At 34.6% G+C, this 12,255-nt stretch overlaps 1 protein-coding gene across 11 annotated transcripts in view; it reads right to left on the reverse strand.

Annotated features, from left to right (window-relative positions):
* Window positions 1-4,443: 4,443 nt before the first annotated feature.
* Window positions 4,444-12,255, reverse strand: part of LOC101281189 (charged multivesicular body protein 1b-2-like) — a 73,748-nt gene continuing 65,936 nt past the window's right edge. For 6 of the 11 annotated variants that reach the window (XM_049705134.1, XM_049705138.1, XM_049705133.1 and 3 more), the window contains 2 exons: window positions 5,536-5,673; window positions 4,444-5,236 (listed from right to left, as the gene is read on the reverse strand). In XM_049705134.1, coding sequence (XP_049561091.1) covers window positions 5,541-5,673 — 133 coding nt within the window. In that variant the 3' untranslated portion in view covers window positions 4,444-5,236; window positions 5,536-5,540. Of the gene's footprint in view, window positions 5,237-5,534; window positions 5,674-12,255 lie in introns of those variants that run through there. The other 5 variants (XM_049705140.1, XM_049705143.1, XM_049705142.1 and 2 more) reach the window with 3 other exon arrangements.

Raw genomic sequence — 12,255 nt, forward strand, 5'->3', positions numbered from 1 at the left:
AAACACTCTCGGAGAGGTTGAGTAACTTGCCCACGGATATATGGTTAGTAAGTGGCAGAGCCAGGAATTGGAATAAGACTTTTAGACTATTCTTCTGGTTTGGAGTTTAGTTCCTATAAATGTACCCTCCCTGGACAATACATAAGAAGTTTCTCTGATGCAAGTATTTAATCCTAAATTACTCTCCCTAACAGGATCAAAACCACATTTTCTCTCAGTCAAAGTGCACTCAGCCAATACATTAGCTAGAAGAAAATATTATCAGGTAAACTCACTGGGGTTGGGGTAAAAGTAGGAGGTGGAGAAATTCTGTCTGTATTTCAATGCCTAATAGAAATTAGCAATATTTTAAAAAATACTATAAAAACTGAGGCTTAATTCAGTTTCTGTGGGTTCTTAATTACTACAAGTGACTTTTATCCAAACTCTTCTCAGGTTGTGTTAAGTTTGTGATGCCAGCTTTGCCACCCAGTCTTGCATCTTCTTCTAATATTAGAGCTCTGTGTTTGCCTTGGTAGCTATAGGTGCCCCCTAAGCATCTCCCATGGTTTGTACATGGGGCTCTGACACTAAGGAACCACACTATCAGTCTTCCTCTGTCCATGCCCATACTCTTGAAACCTCCTATTTTTATCCTACAGCTAAGACCACCACATGCCAAGTTGTGACACCTAGTAAGGCTCCAATCCTGCTGCTGTCCTTCAAATTTTAACTTCATCTTCCATCCCTGCAGAGGTAATGTGCTATGTAGAAAAATGACAGGCAATGACATAAAAGGAGATTTGAGTCAACTGAGAGTTTTATAATGCTAATGGAGGAGTGAATAAATATTGTAAATATATAATCATTTATCCCGCCATATAACCTATAAGTTCAGTGCTATGTCAATGGAAACCTCAATAAGATTTTTTTCATGGAAATGATTTTAAAATTTTTATGTTGGATTAAATGTACAGTAGCCAATTCATGTTTGGAAAAAAAAGATACATAAGGAGTAGAACCCATTCTATCAGATATTATGACATATGATAGGACTATATAAAATAAAACAGTGTGGTATTGGTTAAAGATTAAATAAATAGCTCAGTAGAATTAGAGTATAGAAACAGATTATATAGTAAGTATATGACATAATTAGTACATGATTACATACAATTAACATATAGTATATGTTTAGCAATTAGTATATGATATATATGAATCATGAATGTGATATAAATAGTATTTCCAACAGTGGTAAACAAATGTATTATTCAGTTGTTCAATTGCTGTTGCTTTGGGGAAAAAAATAACATTAAAACCATACCTCACAGAACTCACAAAAGTTAGTTCTGGAATAGAGTCCCCAAAATAAAAAAGGACTCACATAGAAAACAAACTTATGACTACCAAAAGAGAGAGGTAGGGGGGCAGGGACAAATTAGAAGTATGGGATTAATAGATACAAACTACTATACATAAAATAGGCAATGAGGATTTACTGTATACCACAGGAATTATATTCAATATCTTGTAATAACCTATAATGGAATATAATCTGCAAAAAAATCCTGAATCACTGTGCTGTATACCTGAAACTAATGCAATATTGTAAATCAAGTATACTTCAATTTAAGAAAAGATTACATTAATTTTGTATCCTGCTACTTTACCAAATTCATTGATTAGCTCTAGTAGTTTTCTGGTAAAATCTTTAGGATTCTTTATATATAGTATCATGTCATCTGCAAACAGTGACAGCTTTACTTCTTCTTTTCCGATTTGGATTCCTTTTATTTCTTTTTCTTCTCTGATTGCTGTGGCTAAAACTTCCAAAACTATGTTGAATAATAGTGGTGAGAGTGGGCTACTTGTCTTGTTCCTGGTTTTAGAGGAAATGGTTTCAGTTTTTCACCATTGAAAATGAAGTTGGCTGTGAATTTGTCATATATGGCCTTTATTATGTTGAGGTAAGTTTTTATCATAAATGAGATGCAAGAGGGAGGGGCTCTGGGGATATAAGTATACATATAGCTGATTCACTTTGTTATGCAGCAGAAACTAACACAATATTGTAAAGCAATTATACTCCAATAAAGATGTTAAAAAAAGATTACAAAAGCATTAAATGAATATATATGATTTGGAGCTTAAGAAGTGCTTTTTCTAAAGAAGAAAGATTAAAAAGTAAAAGTATAAAGAGAAACATTAATAAGGTTGACTATATCACTAGAAAATAAGCAAAACACATGAATAGACATACATTTCACCAAAGAGGATACTTGTGGCAAATAAGCACATTAAAAGATGTTCAATATCCTTAGCCATTAGAGGGATGCAAATTAATACTACAATGAGATATCAGTACCCACCCATCAAAATGCCTAAAATTAAAAAAAAAAAACAGGAACAATACAAAATGCAGGTGAGAATTCAGAGGAACTGGATTACTCATATATTGTTGGTAGGAATGTGAAATAGTACAACTGCTCTGGAAGAGTATGATAGTTTCCTATAAAGTTAAACATACACTTACCATATGGCCCAACAACTTGAACTCTTAGTCATTTAGCCCAGCGAAATTAAAACTTCTCTTTACACCAAAAACCTGTACACAAATATTCATGAATGCTTTATTTGTAATAGCCTCACCTGGAAATATCCCAGATGTTACTTAGAAGGTTAATGTTTAAACAAACTCTTGTATCCATACTATGGAATACTATGCAGCAACAAAAAGGAGAAAACTATTGATACATGCAAAAATCTGGATGAATCTCAAAGATATTACATTTAGTGATAAAAGTAAGTTTCAAAAGGTTTCATACTATATGCTTCCATTTATAAGTAATTCCAAAATGACAAAATTATAGAGGTAGAGAACAGATTAGTGGCTATCATAGTTTAGGGATGGCAGAGAAGAGGAGGGTATAACTATAAAGGGATAGCACATGGAAGATCTTTCTGGTCATTGAATAGTTGTGCATGGTGGTTGCAGTGGTGGTTACGAGAATCTACACATAAGATTAAGATAGCATAGAAATACACCCATAAACACAAATTAATACATGTAAAAATAGTGAAAACAGAATAAGATCTGTAATATAGTTAATAGCATTGTACCAATGTCAGTTTCTTGGTTTTGATATTGAACTACAGCTCTTTAAGATGTCATCATTATTGCAAACTGGGTGAAAGGTATAAGAAACTCTATTATTTTGCAACCTCCTGTGAGCCTATAATTATTTCAAAATAAAAAGCAAAAGAAACAAAAAGAAAAGCATCAATAAATTTGACTAAGCCATTATTAAAAAATTCTGTATGACAAAAAGATACCATTCATTTTTTTAAATATTTATTTATTTATGTTTGGCTGCATTGAGTCTTTGTTGCTGCGTGCGGGCTTCCTCTAGCTGTGGCGAGTGGAGATTATTCCTCGCTGCAGTGCACAGGCCTCTCAATGTGGTGGCCTCTCTCGTTGCAGAGCACAGGCTCCAGGCTCGCGGGCTTCAGTAGTTGTGGCACGCGGGCTCTAGAGCACAGGCTCAGCAGCTGTGGCACACAGGCTTAGCTGCTCTGTGGCATGTGGGATCCTCCTGGACCAAGGCTTGAACCCGTGTCTCCTGCACTGGCAGGCAGATTCCCAACCACTGTGCCACCAGCGAAGTCTAAGATACCATTCTTAATTTAAAATACAAGTGATAATATTGGGGAAAATATTTGCAACATAAATATCAGAGAAAGCATTAGTATCTAGAATATATAAGGTACTCCTACAGATCAATAATAAGATAAATATTCCAATCATAAAATGCAAAATGTATACATAGATATTTAAAAGATGAGGAAAACCAAATTATTAATGCCTATATGAAATAAAGTTCAACCTCATTAGTAAGCAGGAAAACACAGTTTAACACAATTTTTTTCACCAAGTAAGTTGGCAAAAACAGAGAATGTAGAAATAAGCACTCTCAAACACTGCAGGTGAAGTATAAATTGTGACCATCACTTGAGAGTGCAATTAGGCAGTGTTTGTCAACAATTATAATGTGTCTGCACAAAGACATATGGTTACAACAAATAAACTTTTGTACCTATGCACAGGGAGACATATGCAAGGATGTTCAGCATTATTGGCAATAATGAAAACGTTGGAACAGCTTAAATGTCCATTAAGAAAGTATCGGCTGAAAAATATCATGATTTATCTATATAATGGACTACAGTTTATCAGCTAAAAAGACTAATGATATGGAATGATTAATATAGATAGATGATAGATTAGATAGAGATAGATAGAGAGAATATATACATAACTGAATAAAAAGTAACTGCAGAACAATATATTCAGTATGGTATCATACAATCACACACATTACATGATATACTTTCTATAGCATATGTAAATGCATAGAAAAAGGTTTAGTAAGATACAAACCAAAAAAGAAGAAGGGATTAAGACAGAGACTGAGAAAGTAGTTTATTCTTATATGAAAATATATTAATTTTTCCAAGGAATATTCATATATTCAATATAGAACTAAAAAATATTCATATATTCAATATAGAAATAAAAAATAATATGCTACCCATAAAACCAATTACATCTGGGTCTGGAACCCCAGCTCTTTAACTTACTACCTATGTGAGCTTAAGCAATTCTCTTACCTTTCTGGGACTTAAATTTTATGTCCATACACTATGGATAAGTATAGGATTTACCTTGGGTTGAGTTTTAGAGAGTATATACGTAAGAAAAGAACACACAGAAGACCTTCAGTAAATACCAACTATTGTTAGCATTTTAATTATAGTTTCTATATGAACTGACCTTGGCCTCCAGTGCATGCTCTGACAGTCATTCCATCCTGTCAACCATCTCCTTGTCTGAGACCCTTCTAGCCATTTTTCCCTATATCTGTACAAGACATCACATAGACAGCCAACTGGAGGCATCAACCTCTTGGTGGCAGAGGGTAGGTTAAGGTTTTCTCCTGTTTTGTTTTTGTTTAATAAATATAGCTATTACAAACACTAAACCTAATTTGTTATCTACTGTCTCTCCAACACTCCTTTGTCTTTTTTCACCACCTGTCTTTTGGATGTGCTTCTCTGAAGACAACTGGGGACAAGCACTGGACTGGGATTTGGATAACCTGGATTAAACTTCTTGTTCTGCAACTAATGACTAAGGGAGATTAGGCAATTGTTGAAAATCTTCTTTGTTTGTAGAATTCCTTGCTGTCTTCTTTACCTGTTATGCAAATCAAAGGAAAAAAAAAAGAAAATATCTGCCTACTGTAAAGATCTATACAAAAGAGAATATTATCATACTAATTGCATATTGCCTTTTAAAAATGATTAACCAATGGTTACTTTTAACAAATAATATATAATTATTTAATAAATAATATCAATCATTTCAAAAATAATAATTTTAAGAAATAATTCTATCTTGATGGAGGAAAAATACTTGACTAGAAATATTTTCTATATCATTTCTCCTTTACCAATATCTGTGGGAAGCCAGGTCTGGTTCCAGTAAGGCCTTACCCCATTCACCTCATACTCTGAGAATTGCAGGCCAAGGTGTCCAGGAAGAGTTTATCAAGTGAAGATCTAAACAATTTATCTTTACTCTCTTGAGGATAGACATTGTATATTCCATTTCCTTTCTCCTCAAACTTATCTCTAAAATGAATCAAAAATGAATATTAGGTATTATACATTCCTCTTTGTGCCTGCAAACACATCATTTGTTTTCTAAGCCCTAGAGTAGATGTGAAAACTCATTCAAATAAAACTGGCAAAAATAACAGTACTGGAGAGAACTGTTTTGCAGTGTCTTCCTACCTCCCATCATCCCTTGCAGGCAAGAGCTGACAAAGTAGCAATGGAGACATGGACCACTGAATATAAAGGAAACTTTGACACCATTTCAAGTTATCAATCCCTGAAAAAGGGTAGTACTGATAAGCTTTGAGATAATTTCTTCTTTCAAAGTCAAACAAAAGAAATGCTATCCCTCAACAACCAGGGGCTATGCATGTTTAGTTGGCGTTTAGAAACTATTTATATAACTTTCTTAAGTTCTTCATGAAAGGCTAAACTGTAGAAACAGTAGAGTATAATGGTTAAAAGCTTGAGCTCCACAGCCAGCTGGATGGGTTCTTTTTTTTTAATATCTTTTTATAAAATTAATTTTTATTGGAGTATGGTTGCTTTACAGTGTTGTGTTAGTCCCCACTGCACAACAAAATGAATCAACCATACATATACAGATATCCTCTCCCTTTTGGACTTCCCTCACATTTAGGTTACCACAGTGCATTAGGTAGAGTTCCCTGAGCTATACAGTATGTTCCCATCAGTACAGATGGCCAACAAACACATGAAAAGGTGCTCAACATCACTAATTATTAGAGAAATGCAAATTAAAACTACAATGAGGTATCACCTCACACCAGTCAGAATGGCCGCCATCAAAAAATCTACAAACAATAAATGCTGGAGAGGGTGTGGAGAAAAGGGAACCCTCATACACTTTTGGTGGGAATGTAAATTGATACAGCCACTATGGAGAACAGTATGGAAGTTCTTTAAAAAAACTAAAAATAGAACTACCATATGACCCAGCAATCCCACTACTGGGGATATACCCAGAGAAAACAATAATTCTAAAAAAACACATGCACCCCAATGTTCATAACATCAATATTTACAATAGCCAGGACATGGAAGCAACCTAAATGTCCATCAACAGAGGAATGGATAAAGAAGATGTGGTACATATATGCAATGGAATATTACTCAGCCATAAAAAGGAATGAAATTGGGTCATTTGCAGAGACGTGGATGGACATAGAGAATGTCATACAGAGTGAAGTAAGTCAGAAAGAGAACAGCAAATATCATATTATAAGGCATTTATGTGGAATCTAGAAAAATGATATAGATGATCTTACTTGCAAAGCAGAAATAGAGACACAGATGTAAAGAACAAATGTATGGATACCAAGGGGGAAAGGCATGGGGTGGGAGGAATTGGGAGACTGGTATTTACACATGTATATATTATTGATACTATGTATAAAATAGACTACTGATGGATGGGTTCTTTATTCTACTAATTATAAGTGTGCAAATGACTTAAGTTCTCTATGTCTCCTTTTCCTTATCTGTAAAATGGATTTGAGGTTATTTGGAAGACTAAATAAGATTTTTCATGTAAAATGTTTAGAATAATGCTTCAGACTTAGCAAGTTATTGGTAAAAATAATTGTTGTTATCATCATCATCATCATGCCATCTAGTATGGCATGAAGCAGGACTACTGTACCATTTATTTATTTATTTATTTCATTTTTTTAAATTGAGGTAATGTTGGTTTATAACATTATATAAGTTTCACGTGTACCACATTATATTTCTACTTCTGTATACATTGCAGCATGCTTATCACCAAAAATTTAGTTTCCAACCATCATCACACAGTTGACACCTTTACCTATTTCACCCTCACCCCCACCCCTTCCCCTCTAGCAACCACTACTCTGTTCTCTGTATCTACATGTTTATTTTTGTTTGGTTTGGTTTGCTCATTTTTTTTATATTCCACATATGAGTAAAAACATATGGTATTTGTCTTTCTCCATATGACTTATTAAAGACATGGTTGAAAGAAACTGAAGAAGATACAGATAAATGGAAAGATATTCTTTGCTCATGGATTGAAAGGTTAAACATTGTTAAAATGTCCATATTACCTAAAACAATCTACATATTCAATGCAATCCCTATCAAAATCCCAACGACATTTTTCAAAGAAATAGAACAAAAATTCCCCAAAAAGCCAAAGCAATCCTGAGAGAAAAAGAACAAGTCTGAAGGTATAATATTGCCTGATTTCAAACTATAATACACAGCTATAGTAATCAAAACAGCATGGTATTTGCAGAAAAACAGATACATAAATCAAAAGAAAAAAATTGAGAGCCCAGAAATAAGCCCACACATATATGGACAATTAATTTATGACAAAGAAGCAAAGATCATACAATGGAGAAAGCTTACTCTCTTCAATCAATGGTGTTGGGAAAACTGGACAGATACATGCAAAAAAAAAAAAAAGAGAAGAAACTAGACCACTATCTCACACCACACACACAAATCAACTCAAAATGGATTAAAGATTTGAATATAAGGCCTGAAACCATAAAACTTCTAGAAGGAAACATAGGCATTACACTCTTTGACATCAGTCTTAGCAATATCTTTCTGGATATGTCTCCTCAGGCAAAGTAAACAAAATCAAAAATAAACAAATAGGACTATATCAAACCAAAAGGCCTCTGCACAGCAAAGGAAACCATGAACAAAAAAACCTACTGAATGGGAGAAGATATTTGCAAATCATATATCTGTTAAGGGTTTAATATACAAATATATAAAGAACTCATACAATTCAACAACAACAACCTAAAACAAACAATCCGATTAAGAAATGGGCAGAGGAGCTGAATAGACATTTTTCTAAAGAAGACATACAGGTAGCCATCAGGCACATAAAAAGATGTTCAACATCACTAATTATTAGGGAAATGCAAATCAAAACCATAATGAGATATCATATCACACCTGTTAGAATGGCTATTATCAAAAAGCAAGAAATAACAAGTGTTTGTGAGGATGTGGAGAAAAGAGAACCCTCATACACTGTTGGTGAGAATGTTAATTGGTGTAGCCAATTCCATACTGTAGAATAGTATGGAAATTCCTCCAAAAAATTGAGTAAAACTGTTGTGTGATCCAGCTATTCCACTTCTGGGTATTTATCCAAAGAATACAAAAACACTAAATTTGAAAAGATATATGCATCCCTATGTTCATCGTGGCACTATTTACAATAGTCAAGATATGGAAACAACCTAAGTGCTTATCAACAGATGAATGGATAAAGAAGATATGGTATGTATAATGGAATCCTATTCAGCTCTAAGAAAAGATGAAATCTTGCCATTTGTGACAATATGATGGACTTTGAGGGTATTATGCTCATTGAAAAAGTCAGACCGAGAAAGACAAATATCTTCTTTTTTTTAATTTACTTTTAACATTTCTCTGTCACTGTCAAATTCATACCACCAAAAATAAAGCCTCTTTTAATATCTGAGACATTCAAAGTACCTGTCTGATCAACTGACTGATGCACTATACCCATTTCTAAGCAGTTCTGTTGAATATTCCTAGACAAAAAGTGTTCATTTATTATGTGAACTTGGTTCTCTCTCTCTCTCTCTTTCTCTGTCTCCTGGCTCTCACTCTTCCTTCTTCCCTACCTCCTTCCCTGTCCCTCTCTCCTCTAATCCCTGGAACCTATGAATATGTTACCTTACATGACAAAAGGGATTTTGTTGTTTCAGATATGATTAAGGGTTTTGACCTTGAAATTATGCAATTATCCTGGATTATCTGAGTGGGTACAATCTAATCACATGCATTCTTAAAATCAGGAGGACCTTCCTGGGCTGTGGTCAGCAGGAGATGTGACTGAGGAATAACGGTCATAAAACTGCAATATTGCTGGCTTTGAAAATGGGAGGAAGGGGCCCTGAGCCAAAGAATGCAGGTGGCCTCTAGAAACCGGAGAAGGCAAGGAAATGGAACCTCCCCTAGAGCTCTCAGTAGGGAAAAAGCAATTGACTTTAGCCTGGTGAGACCCATGCCTGACTTCCGACCTACAGAAAATTGCCCGTAACCTCTCTGAACTCCTGATCTTCCCATGTCTATCCAGGAAGATAGATCTAATGTTTGCTCAAGATAGTCTGCACTAAGAGGAAGTAAAATGGATTTATATTCTCAAAGAAAGAGACAAGAAGCTCCTATACCTTCTCCTTTATTTCCTTATTCATCTTTAGTCCTGTAATTCCCCCAAACCATTGCTGAACCACAGCCAACATCCAACTTTGAGCATTTTCATGCCTAATTCTTCCTTTGGGAATGGTCTCCATCTGAATCTCAAAAGGTCAACTTGACTAGAATTTTCCTCTTTGTTTTGACTTTAGTAAATGCTCCCAGTAATATATTGGGAACTTGTCTGTTCCAACTTTTCTCTTCCTGTGCTAGGATTTTCAGCTTAACTAGAAAGAAAGAGACACCCAGGGAGCAGAATAGTTATGAGGTTTTTCAAGAACATTTCTTGCTCCATGGGGTCAAAAGGCATCCGAGGCCCTCTCTTTACTAAAATCAGTTGGAGGGATTATGGAATAAGAAAATTCTCTTCTTCAATATCTGCCTGGAAGCCAATACAAATTTCTTTCCCACCAGCAGGGCTAGCTGCAAATTTAACTTCTGGAAAGAGAGCTCTGAACTAAGTATATCTCAGAGAGACATTTGAACTGCAAGCATACCTTCTATCACCCTGCCATTTCCCACTCCTTCCCTCCAACCTTTCTTTTCCCTTCAAGCTCCTCTCATTCTCCCCTTGTTTGCTCTTCTCTCCTCTGTCCTCTTTCACTTATTTTCTTCTATCCTTTGAGTTGAAAACCACTTGTTTTTATCTGGATTAAAGCTTGTAATCGCCATCTACTGGTTGTAAGATATAAGTACAGGTTGTGGCTGTGTATTCATGAATATTTGCATGCTTGATTATAGTCAATCTCTATGAGGTTATTATTTTCCTTTTTGATTGCATAGTTAAAATTGTTTCTTGAAAAAAGTGAACTGTTATCAAGTCTTACTTTTTCAGAAAATGTGCTTCTAAGAGACTTTAAAGCTATAATTATTAAATTGTAATTTACTAAGCCCCTTCAGAGAGGGACTCTGCTCAACTTACCAAATGTCTGGCTCACGGTAAGAATTTTGTGAGTATATTTTGAACAAATATTTGTTGAATTCGTCACTTGACACAGAAACAAAGCCTCTGTGTGTGTGTGTGTGTGTGTGTGTGTGTGTGTGTCAGTGTCAACTGGCTATTGCAATAGCTGCCTAACTAGATCCCTTGCCTTTATTTCCTTCCTCTGTAATCCATTCTACATTTGTTGATAGGTTAGTTTTCCTGAAGTTGAGCTCTCTATTCATGCCAAAAAACATTTTTATATGTCTGCAAGGACTCCCCACTTCCCACATAATGAGGTTCAAAATCATTGGCTTGACATTCAAATCTCTCATTCCTCAATTCTGACCGCACCCTAATTTGCTGAGTTCAACTTCTACAGCTCCCGCTTCACACACAAAAAATTGAATTACCTGTCATTCACAAAACAGACCATGCATTTCACTGTCTTTATACCTTCTATCAGACTGTGATTTGCCTTCCTGTTCCACATTTTGCAACCTTTACCTTCTTTTCAAGTTGCCTCTTGTAAATTACTATCTCTTTTAAACCTTCTTTGATTATCAGTGGCATATATGTTGCCACCCTAGAAGTGCCCTCTCTTGTTTCTGAATTCTCACATCAATTTATCTTAATGTTTCTTGTCACTTTGAACTTTCTATTTTGTATTCTAATTATCTGTGTACATGTTGTATTCCTTCTACTAGATTGTGAGCTCCATAATCATAATAGAAAATATTAATACTTATCAATGCTTATTGAATACTTATAGGTCAGGATTACTGAGAGGTAATATAGGACCTAGTATGTAGTAAAGGCTGAATAAGTGTTAGCTATCATTAATTTTATTGTTGTTGCTCATTTTTAAACAAATTCTCCCAAATTTTTCCACTGCTCTTTCAAAAATATTCACCTTCAGAAGTCATAAACAATCTAGCTGTGCTTTCATTATTCAAAACTTTTGTTTCTTTTCTTTTATGGAATTGTCTTCTTTTGAAAATTCTGACAGGCAGGCAACAATCAGAGAGCCACTCTGTTTGAATCCTGGATTTGCCACTTTATAGTTATATGACCTGAGGCAAGTCAACCCCTCTTTGCTTCAGTTTCTTCATCTATAAAATGAAGATAATAATAGTACCTATTTCAGAGGGTCATTATGATTATATAAGTTAATATAAATAAGTGCTTATAACAATATTTGCAACATAGTAAATACTATATAACTATTTAATTGTTGTTATTATTTTTATTTTTGGAGAAATACTATGAAGCAGGCACTTTGACTTACATTGTCTCATTTAATTCTCAGAAAAACACTATGAGGTAATAATTATTTTTTCTGTTTTGCAGAAGGGGAGGTCTAAGCTCAAGAAAGTTAAATATTTTTCAAAGGCTTCACAGGTAGTGAAAGAGCAGAATTCAAACCCTGGTGTGGTTGC

This window comes from Orcinus orca, chromosome X (genome assembly GCF_937001465.1).
Source record: "Orcinus orca chromosome X, mOrcOrc1.1, whole genome shotgun sequence".
In the NCBI taxonomy this organism is placed as follows: Eukaryota; Metazoa; Chordata; class Mammalia; order Artiodactyla; family Delphinidae; genus Orcinus; species Orcinus orca.